The sequence below is a fragment of the Jaculus jaculus genome, chromosome 6, assembly GCF_020740685.1.
Source record: "Jaculus jaculus isolate mJacJac1 chromosome 6, mJacJac1.mat.Y.cur, whole genome shotgun sequence".
Taxonomy (NCBI): domain Eukaryota; kingdom Metazoa; phylum Chordata; class Mammalia; order Rodentia; family Dipodidae; genus Jaculus; species Jaculus jaculus.
In genome coordinates, this window is record NC_059107.1 from 160,374,919 (window position 1) to 160,389,570 (window position 14,652).

General features: G+C 55.2%; 1 protein-coding gene across 3 annotated transcripts in view; it reads right to left on the bottom strand.

Moving 5' to 3' along the window:
* Window positions 1-2,138: 2,138 nt before the first annotated feature.
* Window positions 2,139-14,652, bottom strand: part of Scube1 (signal peptide, CUB domain and EGF like domain containing 1) — a 142,271-nt gene continuing 129,757 nt past the window's right edge. For all 3 annotated transcript variants that reach the window (XM_045153424.1, XM_045153423.1, XM_045153425.1), the window contains 7 exons: window positions 14,509-14,652; window positions 12,469-12,636; window positions 11,383-11,544; window positions 10,638-10,835; window positions 8,983-9,135; window positions 8,460-8,539; window positions 2,139-7,654 (listed from right to left, as the gene is read on the bottom strand). The exon at window positions 14,509-14,652 is cut by the window's right edge and continues 18 nt beyond it. In XM_045153424.1, coding sequence (XP_045009359.1) covers window positions 7,502-7,654; window positions 8,460-8,539; window positions 8,983-9,135; window positions 10,638-10,835; window positions 11,383-11,544; window positions 12,469-12,636; window positions 14,509-14,652 — 1,058 coding nt within the window. In that variant the 3' untranslated portion in view covers window positions 2,139-7,501. The remainder of the gene's footprint in view (window positions 7,655-8,459; window positions 8,540-8,982; window positions 9,136-10,637; window positions 10,836-11,382; window positions 11,545-12,468; window positions 12,637-14,508) is intronic.

Below are 14,652 nucleotides of genomic sequence, written 5' to 3' on the forward strand. Positions count from 1 at the left end.
GGTCTTGAACTCATGGCAGGCTAGGAGGGGCACCTGCCTCACCACCATGCCTGGCTCCTGAGAAGAATTTTTAAAAATTTTTATTTATTTGTTCATTTGACAGAGAAAGAGGGAGAGAGAGAAAGAGATAATGGGCTTGCCAGGGCCTCTAGCCACTGCAAACGAACTCCAGACTCATGCACCCCCTTGTGAATCTGGCTAAGGTGGGTCCTAGAGAATTGAACCTGGGTCCTTTGGCTTTGCAGGCATATGCTTTAACCACTAAGCCATCACTCCAGCCCATGAAAATACTTTTTAAAGTTATTTTCTAGCCAGGTGTGGTGGTGCACACCTTTAATCCCAGCACTTGGGAGACAGATGTAGGAAGACTGTTGTGAAATTGAGGCCATCCTGAGAGTACATAGTGAATTCCAGGTCGGTCTGAGCTAGAGCGAGACCCTGTCTCGAAAAACCAACCAAACAAACAAAAAAACGTGTTTTTACTAGTGAAGATGCTAAGTGCGATTAGGGATGGAGAGATGGCTTAGCAGTTAAGGCATTTGCTTGGGAAGCCTAAGGACCCAGATTCCTTAGGCGTCACAGTCCCTTAGTCGTAGCCCCTTAGTTGAGTTTGCTCAGGGTTAGGAAGCCATAGCCATAGCCACAGTCAGTTTTGGAATATTTTCCATCAGTATAGAAGGAGATCCTGTAACCATTTTGTAGCAAACTGCACTTACTACAAAGTTGCAAACAGAAAAACTAGCAGCTTTCAAGAAAATGATTTTGGAAATTCTTTAACTGCACATTTTAAAAACAATATATAGGGGGCTGGAGAGATGGTTTAGTGGTTAAGGCATTTGCCTGCAAAGCCAAAAGACCTCGTTTCTTTTTTTTTTTTTTTTTTTAAATATTTTATTTATTTATTTATTTGAGAGCGACAGACACAGAGAGAAAGACAGATAGAGGGAGAGAGAGAGAATGGGCGCGCCAGGGCTTCCAGCCTCTGCAAACGAACTCCAGACGCGTGCGCCCCCTTGTGCATCTGGCTAACGTGGGACCTGGGGAGCCGAGCCTCGAACCGGGGTCCTTAGGCTTCACAGGCAAGCGCTTAACCGCTAAGCCATCTCTCCAGCCCCAAAAGACCTCGTTTCTATTCCTCAGGACCCACATGAGCCAGATGCATACGGGAGCACGTGTGTCTGGAGTTCATTTGCAGTGGCAGGAGGCCCTGGTGCACCTCATTCTCTGCATGTGTGTATGTGTTTGCCACTTTATCTCTTGTGCTCTCTCAAATAAATAAATTTAAAACCATATATATATTATAATATATATTATATAATATATATTATTTTATATATATATATATATAAAATTATATATATATGTTTTTTGACGTAGGGTTTTAGTGTAGCTCAGGCTGATGTGGAATTCACTATGTAGTCTCAGGGTGGCCTTAAACTCATGGTAATCCTCTTACCTCTGCCTCCTGAATGTTGGGATTAAAGGTGTGCACCATCACACCTGGCTTAAAAACAGCATTTTAATTTTGTTTATTTGAGAGATATAGAAAGAATGGATGCTGCAAACAAATCCAGATACATGCTCCACCTGTGCATCTAGCTTACATGGGTCCTGGGGAATCGAACCTGTGTCCTTTGGCATTTTACTTACACCTATGTTCCCTTTGGGTGCTCGCTGCTTCTTCACATTCAGGCCTCATGCTGTCTTTCAGCCCTTGGAAAATATGCAGTTTCTCTTCTTTAATGGAATGTGTGTGTGGGTGCCTGTGTGGGGATATGCATGCGTGTGCATGTGGAGACTAGAAGGTGACATTTGATGTCTTCTACTGCTCTCCGCCTTAGTATTGAGGCAGGGTTTCTCAGTGACCTGGAGCGCGCTGGTCATCTACTCTGGCAGGCCAGCTCATCCTGTGGAGTCTCCTGTGTCTGCCTTCCCCGTGCCGGGATTACAGGCATGCACCACCACCCTTGACATTTACACGGAGGTACTGGAGGTCAGAACATGCAGCAAGCACTTTTTCTCACTGAGCCATCTCCTCAGACCAACAGTTGTGTAATTTCAAATTTTACTTTCTGGATTCTAGCTGCTCTCCCCTACCCTCAACTATGGCCTCTAGTGAAGAGGGAAAAGAGCCATACTTAGGTTCACTTCTGTTTTTTATTAAAGTGATTCCACAAGTGTTTAAATACATGCATATGGCAGATCATGGTGGAGAGAACAAAGCTTTGAATACTTGAGGCAGCTACAAGGCAAACACGGTTATGTGGCTATTGATCTCTTGTGCAAGAGGACTGTGCCTAGCCCCAGACGGATGGCTCCTCAAAGGCCCGGGGGGAAGTTGGGGCACAGGAGTACAGCAGTGGAATCTGGTGGCTCATTTCCAGAGCAGCGTGGACGGCTCCTGTTGGTGTGCTGTGCTCTGACCTCAACCAAGGATTTTCTCTACAGATCTACCGGGCATCTGGAATGGAAAGCCGGTCTGGTAACCCCACCTCCCGCCCACCTGCTGTGTGTGCCTTCATGTGCCAGCCTGAGTGCCTCTGGGTCTACGCAGGCACAGGTGGTGGTGCCAGCTCATGACTAGAGGATGAGGACCCTTCCTCCGCCCCAAGAGAAGCCTTTTCTTTTTGTTTTGTTTCTTTGAGGTAGGGTTTCACTCTAGCCCAGGCTGACCTGGACTTCACTACATACTCTCAGGGTGGCCTCGAACTTACGGTGATTCTCCTATGCTGCCTCCAGAGTTCTGGGGTTAAAGTCGTGCGCCACCACGCCCAGCAAGAGAAGCCTTTTGTTAGGTGTGTTAAGGAGGGAGGGAAGGCTAGGAGTGGTGGTGCTCACTCTGAGGTGGAATTGAGGGGATCAGAAGTGCAAAGTCATTTTCAGCTACATAATGGGTTTTAGGCCAGCCCGGACGACCTGAGACCTTGTGTCAGGAGGAAAAAAAAAAGGGGGAAGGGATGCCACCAAGGTCAATTGCTCTCCATGCCTCTCTGCACCCTTATCTCCTTAATTCCTCACTGCCATGCGTGTCCAGATGAAATTCCAACCTGCCAACGTCAGGCTGACAACACAGAGGCATTTCCTATGAGTGGTAGCTGGGCTTGAGTTTCATTCCCACCCCATGCACCTCTTTTGGGCACGTTACTTAGTCTCCCAGAGTCCAGTGTCCACACTTGGAAGTCCGGGCGAGCCCATCCATCTCACAGGTCTGGGGGACCTGAGCATGTGGACACACAGGGCTCAGCGCAGTGTCTGGCTCCCAGGAGAATGAGTAACCACGAGCTGCCCCTGCCTTCATTTCTTCCCGTTGAGATTTGGGGAGTACAGACAAATTTCAGATGGCAGAAGGGTTGAGCTGCCATTCTGTGTATCTTTGGTGAAGCAAAGGCCCAGCTCTCCAGGGTGCCCAAGCTTTGGGCTAGGAGGAAGAGCAGCTGAAGCCCCTGGGAAGGAAGGAAGACCAGCTCTGGGCTGGGCCGGGTGAGCCAGGCCCGGTGGGGCGAGGCTGCCGTCCGTCCGGGACGGGCTCTCCAGTCAGTCTTCCTAGCTGCTTGGCCAATGCACAGTCGGTACTCAGTAAATGTTTGATGAATGAATCTTACTTTTCCGCTGAGCAGTGGGCTCTGAAGAACACTTGGCTCCCCAGATGTCCATTTAGGACCCACCATAGCTCTGACCGTGACAGGCCAGTCCTTCTTGCCGGAAGAGGCACGTGGCAGCACTGTGGCTCCGACAAGCAAGCACCCAGGAGTGCCAACAGGAAGTTGGGTGGAGGCGGGCGAGCGGGCTCTCTTAAGGCTTTTGCACGAGGACTTTGTGGCTTTGGTTCTTCATTTGTGCACCCCAAACTAACAGACAGGAGGGGAAGCTGGGCAAGGTCTCCATCTTGGCCGCCGAGACAAGGAAGTAAAGACGGTCCTTCAGAAGTCGGGGCTTGGGAACCGGTCACTATTTGTGGCCAGTACGGCACGTGTTGGGGCCGTGGGTACTCACTGGCTATGCTGTTTGGAAAGTGGGAGGGATCCCTGCAAGGAGAGGATCCGCCCAACAGTGACTGCGCTGTTGTGGACGAGAGTACCTGGGACGTTCAAAAGCCCCATTCGGAGACAGGCATGGTGGCTGATGTCTATGATCCCAGCTCTCCAGGTAGGAGGACTGGTGTGTGTTAGAGGCCAAGCTGGCCTCGAGAGAGAGAGCCTGCCTCAAAAACCCTCAAACAAGCCGGGCATGGTGGCGCATACCTTTAATCCTAGCACTCAGGAGGCAAAGGAAGGTCTCTGTGAGCTCAAGGCTATCCTGAGACTACATAGTGAATTCCAGGTCAGCCTGGGCTAGAGCAAGACCCTACCTTGAAAAACAAAAACCCCCAACCCCCCGAAAAACCCCCAAACCCTCAAACAACAAAAGCCCCTTCTGGGTGACCAAGAAGGTGCCATGCTGCAGCCAATCCTCAGCTGCTTCCTCAGAATCCAGTGATGGAGGTCCGGGCCTGCAAGGGTGAGTCCTCCTTTTCCTTAGCTGGGTTCTGCCAAGCTACGTACCACGTGGTGATAGGAAGGCAGGTCAGAAAGACTGCTGGGGCACCGCCACGTGCAGGTTCCACATGATGGTCATCCCCTGGAGCCTGGGCAGGGGACACCTTGGTTTTTCTCTCCCACTTCTCCATAAGTCTTCTGGTTACCCTGGGGCAAGACTCTACCAGGAGTGGGACCAGGCTCAGAGGAACCAGGAGGGATCACATGCCCCTCTCACCCCTGCCATGTAGCAAGGCTTTGGCCACGAGAAGGATGATATGGGCACTGAACCTGCTCCCGTTCTGCTTTGCCCTGGGGACATGATGTGGACACTGGGGGTGAGGGCGGTGGAGAGCCAGGGGAGGGAGGTGGGTGGACCACTGTGCACGTGGGCAACAGCTGCCAGAAGCCACTCAGAAACTACAGGCAGAATTCAGGAGTGTTTAAGAGCTCTTTCTGGTATGTGCGTGTGTTTGAGAGGATTAAAAGCAAAACCCCAAGGGCCAGATACGGTGGCGCAAACCTTTAATCCCAGCACTTGGGAGCAAAGAGAGGTAGGAGGATCTCTGTGGGTTCGAGGACATCCTGGGACTACAGCATGAGTTCCATGTCAGCCTGGGCTAGAGTGAGACCCTGCCTTGAGAAAACGAAACAAAGAACAAACAAACCAAAACCCCAAAGCCTTCAAAAGTGCGATGGTTCACTAGACGTGTAGGCTCCACTGGGCTGGGTTGTGTCCAAGATAACTGGTGAAAAACAAGGTGTGACGGTACGTGTGTGGGAAAGTCTGGAAGAGGCGAGTGCATGAACCAGCAGTCTGAGTAAAGCTCTGTCCTCACCCATGAGGGTGGCATCCTCTGGTGGAGGGGGCAAAGATAGAGGGCAGGTGAATTTGCTGTGTTGGAGCTGGGGCACGCAACCAATGTGGGCACCTCTGGCTCTTGGGTCTCTGGACTCGGGTTACACCAACACCCAGCTTCTCTGGCTTGCATAGTGCCAACTTTGCTGGTTCTCCAGCTTGCACACAGCACCTCATAGACCACCATGGCCTCCATAATTCCATGAGCTAGTTCCCTTCATAAGTTCCCGTAGGCTCCACTTTCCTGAGAACTTGGGACATTGAGGCAGGGTCCTTTTGGGGGCAGCTGTTCCTGGGGCTCCATCTGGAGGGTCCTGGTCTCTGTTCTAGGGAGAAAGATGACCCGACAGAGGAGGGAGCTTCGTTCTGGACCTCTGGCTTGCAGTGACTGTGTGCTGCAGAAAGGCAGTGTGGTCCCCTGGCGGCGCTCAGCCAAATGCAGCGGCTCCACCCACCACCCACCCTCCACCGACTGGCTGGACTTGACTGGAGAAGGTGGCGGATGGCCTCATCAGCTTGCCTGGGATCCACTTTGCAGGCAGTGGCTTGTCCCTGAGTTCCAAGTCTGATTTTGAACTACAGGACACACTGTGCCTTGTCACCCAGGGGTGACTCTGCAGACTTTGCTGCCCTGCCTCAGACACCTCCAGTCTTCACCATGCATGTGTCTTCTCTCAAACGCCTGCTTCTTGTCAGACTAGAAGCCCTTGGGAGTTCATTTTACAATTCTCCTATGTTCCTTGGAAGTTCCAACATCTGCTCATGTTAAAAATACAGACATTTTCTACGTGCGTCCTCCAGCTGACCGAGAGCGTCTGAGGAGCGGGCAGGGCCCCTGTCAAGGTACTGGCTCCACCGAGCCCAGCAGAAGACAATGCAGCTCCGCCACACTGGGCTCTTCTTTCTCTTTATGAGGTGAAGCAGCAGCAGGGAGGCTGGCCACAGAGCCAGGCCTCCAGACAAACAGGCTGCCTCTGCCTTGAGTGCCTCTTGTTCTCCTCATCCTTGGTGCGGTGACAGTGGAGTGGATGGCTGCTGAGACCCCCCCCCCCCCCAGGCAGCACAGCCAGAGCTCCGTGAGAAAAGCCTTGTATCCTGGTGACATGCACTGGACCCAGTCCCCTTCTGTGGTTTCAGGCTGGGCCCCTGTGTCCCATGAAAGGGGTCTGAGAGGAAGCTGCTTCCCGCTGTGTTGCTTGCGAGGGAACTGGGCCAGTGCCCTAAAACAGCAGGTGTGCCCGGTCCCCAAGACTTCACACTCAACAGCATGTCCAAGTGTGTCCTGGGCCCGGGGTTGCGCAGCCTCCCGTACACAGAGGTGGCCAGGAGTTGGGAGGAGTAGTTTAATCACTAGGAGGACTGGCAACAGCGATGGGTATTTACAGTTGCTGAAGAGGACCTTCCTGAAGTTCCCACCCACAGATAGAAGTGTATATTTTAATATTTATACTTATATTTATATTTATATATATAGAGAGAACTTCATTAGATGTTCTAGCAAGGAAAAGCACAAGCCTACAGGTTCCTCCCCTAAAAGCTCCGTCGAGAGTCCTCACAGCCCCGCGACATGGCTGTGTCCTGTGCCCGTAGCTAGGGGAGTTACAGGGTGTGAGGGCGTGTGGCCTTGTAGACAATGCCACAGGCTCATCAACTCCCCAGAAGGTGCCTGCATACACCCGTCTTTTCTGGCCTGGCTTCCTGTGTGGGTCACAATGACCCAAACCTCCCAGAGCCTGCAGGGGAGAGTGGCGGCCACGCCCTTGTCTCCTGATTTGTCAGGCCAAGGGGACACAATCCCGCTCCGCTCCACACGTGGTAGGTGCGCTGTGACCTGACCCGGGAGTGGCCCAGCGTAGGAGGGGCCGCTCTTGGTGTCCTGGGACACAGAGGCGAAGGGCAGATGAAGGCTTTCTGAAGCAGTGTTTCCCTACTGGGGCGCTAGACCTCAGGGGGGCCTGGGCTTGGTCCTGACCCTCCACGGGCTGGTGGGCTTCGCCGGGAAGCGCACATCCTGGGTTTCCCAGGCGGTGTGGAGGCCCGTGGAGCCGCCTTCCCGCTCCTGCCGTGGAGGGAAGGTACGCTTCCCCCGCACTCCTCCTGCCAACCCCAAGCAGCAGAGCCCCGCGGGTTACTTGTAGGGCCGCAGGAACCGGGACACCTTGGAACGCAGCAGTCTGATGAAGGACCGAGGGAACATCTCTTTGGACTCCTGGGCTGTGTACCTGAAGTAGTTCTGTGGGTGCGCCAGCACATCAAAGAGGGCCTTGATTAACTTTTTGTCCTGCAAGACACGGGAGAGGTTTGGTCACTCCATTCTTAAACATCTGCGGAGGGGGGCGGCTGAGGAGGGAGCAGGTGGGGAGAAGATTGTGGTTTCAAATAAGTTGAGTGGCAGTCTCCGAAAGAAACCAGAAACTTGTGAGCAGTGGTCTGGCAAACACAGGCCTTTCAGCCCCCCACTGCGCCCCAGCACCACCAGCCGGGGTTGGAAGATTCCCACTAAATCTGTCCTTGGCACTGAGACTGGCTCTTTGCTTAGACATGGTGACAGCCGAGCAGGACTGGAGCAGGGGTGTGGTGGCCTCAGCCCTACCCTTGACCCCTCCCACGCCGCAAACTCTGCGGAGCCAGGGTCCACCCCAGCTGGAGGAGTAGATCCCCAAGTCTGGCCCTACAGGAGTGAGAACCAGGTCTCTGGACCTCTGGCTAGTGACTGCTGTGTGGCCACTATAGTCTCTGCTTCTCCAGGCTGTAAAAAGAGGTAGGAGTCCAGTCTCAGTGGCTATTGTATGGATTCCAGTGCTGAGACCCCTCATTTTGCACCTTAGCCCAAGAGCATGCCCAAGGCTCTATGACTGGGTGTGGGTCCCCATCTCCCTAGCAGCCAGCTTGTCCCAGACAGCCTGAACTGGGGGCGATGGGACAGGCCAGAACCAGTCCCCATGCTGGGACTCTTGACTGGTCCCTCCTCTTCCCCTTTTCCCATCAACCCCCTCTTCTCCTAGAATTAGGGATCAGGGTCTGGGCGGGGATGGCCCTGGGCCACTTTTCCAGAGTCACAGGGGTTTTCCTTCAGGGAAACTCACTTTCAGAATCTCCTGGTGATTCTCCGAGGCATACAAGCGCCCATCACGAACAATGTCTTCGATCAGTTGCTGGTAGTCCTCTGGGGAGCCGGTCAGCAGGGAGAAGGAAGGCGAGGGGCTTGAGACCTCACACTTCTCACCTCTGCCTCTGCCTCTGTCCTCCCCAGCTCCTGGGCCCAGCCCCGGGCAACTGGTGGTGGCTGGATGTAGCTCTGCCTCTCAGCCTTTGTTCCTGGGGTCCCCTCCACTTGCTTTGTCCTCCTGGTGGCTTAGCTGTCCCTGTTTAACCTTATGCACTGTGGTGGGGTGGCACCTCACTTGAAGCTCACAGACAGCACAATGGCTCCCTCTCTCATCTGTACCCACACCCCTTTGGCTTCTGCACCTGGTTCTCAGGCTGTTTTTTTTCCCTGAGCCTGTGCCCCGCCCAGAGACAGGGATGTGTGACTCATCTCTACCTACGTCCCCAGGCCCCAGCCTTGGCTGGTACAGAATGGGCTGTGACCAAATGGCCGCCCCTTACCGTCATAGGTGACATAGGGCACCTGGAACCCTTTGCCGCTGTTGCCTTCATTGGATTTGAACTGGATCCAGAGCTTGCGGGAGCGGGAGGTGAAGGCGATGGGCCTCTCGTAGGTCTGGCAGGTCTCGTAGGTGGTGACGGACGTGGGTGAGGCTGCGGGGACATACACCATTGCTCAACTTCCCCAAGCCCCATCTTCCTCACTGTCTCAGGCTGCTTACCTCCCCTGTGCATGGGCCACCAGCACCTGTAATGCCCTGCCCCCAAGCATGCAGTTCTCTGCTTTTGAAAGGCCCCTGTCGCCACCCCCAGCCATGTCAGGCTGGCTGCTTTCGTGAGCCCTCTACCGGTGCAATCCCGACTCTAGGGAACAGGGACAGGCTGAGGTCTGGCTCCAGTACACAGCCCAGGAGAAGGACAAGTTCAAGCCAGCACGGGACATGAGCCAGCACGGGCTGTTGGGGCCAGAGGCTCAGGTTTGGGAAGTACCACTACCTGTGGGTGAGTGACATGGGTGAGCCTGCTAACCAGGGCGCCCCTGCCTGCCTGCTGCTCCGTGGAATTCAGCTCTGTTGTGGCCGCTGGACAGGGGATTGGAGGGGGAGGGGTCCTAGGCTAAGTTCTGACTAGCAGAGGGACTCTGGACAGGCCCCTTGCCTTTACTGGCCACAGCCCTTCACTGGCACACTGGGACTTTGTGGCCCATCAGCCACACTAAGCAGGTGGCATACATATGTGCAGGGTAAAAAAAGGTCGTGAGGACAGAGTCACAGCAGGCTCCCTCCCCTGCCTGTCTCTCCATCCACAGATAGAGAAGCCGGGCACTGCTGTGGCTTTGTGCCTGCCCGAGTGCCTGGTCTTTTCCTGTAATGTTCTGACTCAGCTCTCTCCTATGGGTGCCCACTGCCCACAATGGCAGTGAGGTCTCCAGCCAGGATGCTGAAGGTTGAACCAGGTATCTGCGGGGTGCTAAGATGCTTCCTGGGTTGTGTCCATTTACAGACTCACTTGTCTCCACCCCGCTAGAGGCTGGCCCTCTTTTCATCCCTCCCCTTCCTTCTCTCACCCAAAGGGGCACAGGGTCAGGGGGAGTCAGGCTGGGGTGTGGAAATAAATAGGCTGTCTGACCCAGGTGTCTTGTGTGTGTGTGTGTGTGTGTGAGAGAGAGAGAGAGAGAGAGAGAGAGAGAGAGAGAGAGAGAGAGAGAGAATGTGTCTGTGCATGCGTGTGCGTGCCTGGTGGCCCTCTGGAGAGAGAGAGAGAGAGAGAGAGAGAGAGAGAATGTGTCTGTGCATGCGTGTGCGTGCCTGGTGGCCCTCTGCTTTCCTAAGCCTCTGAGGGAGGACCTGTGGAGTAGGAAGGTGCTGTGGGCATCTCTCTCAGAATGGGGTGACATGACTAAGCCACTGGAGGAGACAAGGCTGGCCTGGGCTTTCCAGACGTATCCCTGGAGTTCTGCACAGCCCAGCCCAGCTCTTAGGACCTGGCCCAGGTGGCATTCTATCCTGCCTCATGAAGACCTCTGCACCACCTGCTCTCTAAGCCCCAGAGCCCACTTTGCTACCTAATGGAGCCGAACCAGTTTGGGGAGGGGTGTGGATGCGTGTTGAGGCCATGACTGGCTCTGCTACCCCAGGCCCGGGACTGGCGCGTACCACTCTTCCTCATGACCAGGACATCGCCGCACTCATCCTCGATGGGCAGGAAGATCTCGGGAACCACGATGAGGATCCTGCGCTTGGGGGGAGGCGAGATGTGCCACACGCATTCGGCATTGGCGGGGTAGTCTCCGGGGTAGTTGGGGGACTCGATGTAGCCCGTGTAGTCACCGAGCTCACCTCCGCAGTGCTGGTCTGTGGGCACCAGGGATCGCAGGCCTGGTCAGGCTTGGCCACATGTGTGTCCTGGCCCTCAAAGGCATTGGAGGGGCAAGGTGGGCTGGTAGGTACTTTCTCTGCCCAGCCCCTTCCCAGTGTTCCCATGCCAGCTAGTCAGGCCCTGTGCTGACCCACCTGGGGCTCTGCCAGAGGGCAGCTCTCTTCTTGAGACACTCCCAAGGCCCACCCAATCATCCTCCGGCCCTTCCGCACTGGCCCATGCCTAGCTCTGGGCTTCCTGTTACATTATTTAGGGTGTTTGCTTGTGGCCTAGGTGGCATGGCTTGTGCCAGGCTGTGCCCTTGGTGGGTGGCTTCTTTCTCCTGGCCTGGACAGAGGCTCAGACCATGCCAGGCGAGCCCTGGGGATTATGAGCTATGGTGTAATCATGTTGCTTGTAGAATAGGCCGAGCCAGGGCTTGTCAGGGGCCAGAATGTTTCTCTCAGCATGTGCAGTCAGGTCGCACCCTGCCCCCTCCCCTCTGCCCAGTGCCCCATCTCCCCTCTCTGGCAAGACACGTACTTTTGCAGTGTGTGACGTTGGTGGAACCATCGAAGTCAGTGCTGGTGTTGCCTGGGCAGGTGATGCAGTGGTTCTGGCCAAACTCGGGCTGGTAGGTACCCACGGGGCAGCGGATGCACCGATGGGTGGTGGTGTTGTAGTAGTGGCCGGGGGAGCAGTGCACTGCAGGGCAGAGGACACGTGTGTGTGGGGGGGTGGCTGTGGGCAAGAGCAGGGCAGGGGAGCACCCAGGGGGCTTCTCTGACCTATGCTTCACCACTATGGGGTGTGTGGCCACCCAGCCTGGTGGAAGGACACACTGAGGCGAAGACGGGCCTCAGAGGCGTTCGAGCCAGGTGCACGTTGACAGGACGTGTGAGGCTCCAAGCCACAGAAGGACCACGTAAGGACCAAGTTGCTTAAGGGGAGCACTGGGGTGACAGTGGGACTGGAGGGCCTCAGGGCAGGAAGGGAGTGAGGGAAGTGGGGAGTGCCAGGCCAGACCCTCACGCTACAAGGTGAGTGGGCAGGAAAAATGGCAGCGCTGCGGGGTGAGGCTGCAGAGTAGCAGCAGCTTTGTCCCCGAACTCCAGGCTGAGAGCAGCCCGTGCATCCGGGAGCTCTGCCCACGGCTGGCTCTGTGGCACTGAGGTCCTGGCTGCCTGGTCTTGGCTGGCAGCACAGAGTGACAGAGACAGCCAGGTCAGTGGAGAGGAAGGGCCAGGTTGGTGAGTGGCGGGGTAGGGGCTGGGGGAAGAGGAGGGCGTGACTGACTCGGAGGGCCCACGTCTGCTCTGGTGTGACCCCTCTGCCAAGTTTGCTCCAGATTCTTCACTCCCTCCCCTCCCATCTTCCTCCCTTCCTTCCCCTGCCACTCTCTTCTCCTTTTCCCTCCAGAAAACCACCCACTACTCAGAGCACTGGCAATTCCCTCTTTGCCCTCCTGGTGCGCAGCAAGCTTGTGATGAGCTACTGTACCATCCCATATGTAGCACAGCACCAGTCACCCAGATTCACTGCCTGAAGCCTCTAGACTCCTCCGACCTTGAGGCCTTGCACAGGAGACAGTGGTATCAGGCCAAGTGCCCCTGAGCAGCTGCCCCTTACCTTTGGCCTCACAATCCTGGAAAGAGGTGGAGCCCGCGTGCTTGGTGGGCAGCCCTCCTCCACAGGGAAAGCAGCCGGTACGCCCAGGCTCGGGCTGGTACATGCCCACAGGGCAGGCCTGGCAGGGCTTGAAGCCATCAGCAGAGAAGAATCCTGGTGAGCACTGGCCTGGAAGTCAGAGGTCACAGCTCAGGCGGGGGAGGGGTGCTGCAGCTGCTAGGAAGGGAGTGTCTGGCCCCCCGGTTCTCCCCAGAAAAGGCACCTGCAGTGGAGTGCAAGGGGCCAACGGGGCCGCCTGGGTGGTGGCAGGTCAGACCCCGGGTCTGGGTGCTGCCAGCTGCTCGCTGTGTGGCCTCAACAAGCCTGGCTTCACATCCCCCATCAGCAGGGGGCTAAGGGGTAAGTGGTCTTTCTGTGGAGTGGGGCCCTTTGGGTACAGAGAGGGAGGTAGGGGTGGCGTGTTTCAGAGGCCCCTCGGCAGCGGCAGGCTGCAGGTGTCATTTGGGAGGAATGGCCTTGGGCTTCATGCTGGAGCCATCTTGTCTGTCAATATCTTGTCTGCAGGGAGAAGAGGACTGGAAGGGACTCTGAGGACCCAAGGGCGCTGCTGGGACAGGGGACCGAAGGAAAGCCATCTTCAGCGTAGCCTACAGCATGCTACAGCGTTTCAGCAGAGAAGTCCAGGCTTTCCAGTATCAAAGTGGGCAACGGGTTTAGTGCTCTCAAGCTGGGCCTAGGCTTGGAGATTCTTGGCTTCGACCAAGCGAGGGCTTTTCTTCCTATGACTACCCTGAACTCACGTGTCCCCATGTGCCCTGGGGGCAGCACCCTTCTGGGGGCTAGGGAGCAGCTAGCAGCTTTCTAGGGGTTTGGGGCTGGGCCTGGGGGAGGTCTCTATAACCCTTAGCATCCACTCATCCACCCTCCTGGGCACCATGCTTCCAGAATCTGAGTTCCTCCCTCATAGCCTCCTGTGTGAGGCCCACGCGGCTCAGGAGAGGCTGATGGGGAACGCTGCTGGCCCATATGGTAGATGGGGCGAGGTAAGCAGTACCAATAGGGCTCTTTGTAAACCAAACTGCCCCTGGTAAATTGAAAATGGGCTTCCTGAATCAGCTACAGGGCAACTCTAAAGTTCCCTGTGCAGAGCCAAGTGCTTGCCTGTCAGTCCTTGGTGCCCCGTGAGGCACCTCATGGTCTCCACTACGAGCCATGCACCGTCTATAAGGGCCTCTCTGCGCTGCATGCTGCGCTAACAGGACTGTGGGGGCAGGACTGTCGGAGTTGGGGTGTCCTTGTGAGTGGTGATCAAGGAGTGTGGCTTTGTAAACCACTGAGCTTTATTTAGATAAGGCCATATTCTGTGGTCTAATGCAGTACCTGCTGTTTACTTTGATGTGTGTGTGTGTGTGTGTGTGTGTCACATACACACATGCACACGTGGAGGCCAGAAGACAATCTCAGGAATTGTTCCTGAGAAATGCCATCCATCTTCTTTTGAGACAAGGTTTCTCACCAACCTGGAATCTGTCAAGTACACTAGGCTGTCTAGTGAGCCCAGGGACCCATCTGTCTCCAGTACTCCAGAGCTGAGTGGGTGCCACCAGCCATGTCTGGCTGTTTTGCTGTGTGTTTTTAAAAAATATTTTATTTATTTATTAGAGAGAGAAAGAGGCAGCTATAGAGAGAGAATGAATGGATGTGCAGGGGCCTCTAGTCATTGCAAAAGAACTCCAGATGCATGTACCATTTTGTGCATCTATCTGGCTTATGTGGGTACTGGGGAATCAAACCTGAGTCCTTGGGTTTTGCAGGCAAGTGCTAGGCCATCTCTCCAGCTGCTCTGTGTGTGTGTTTAAGACATGGGTTCTGGTGCTTGAACTCTGGTCCTCATGCTTACAAGGCAAGCATGCTCCTGACTTATGTACCTTCCTAGCCCAGCATCTGCTTTTCTCTGGGAGCCTTAATAAGGTAGAAGTGGGCCACTGCCTCATAACCACTTTCCACCCTGGCTTCCCCCTCCAGGTGGGTCACACTCGCCTCCACATTCAGAAACGTTGCGGGCACCAGCCAGACCAAGCCCTTCGCTGCTGGGGCACGGTGTACAGCTGAGCTGACCCTCCATGTCCTGGTAGGTTCCTGACACGCATGGCACACACTGGCCCGGCTCACCGTTGAAGTAGG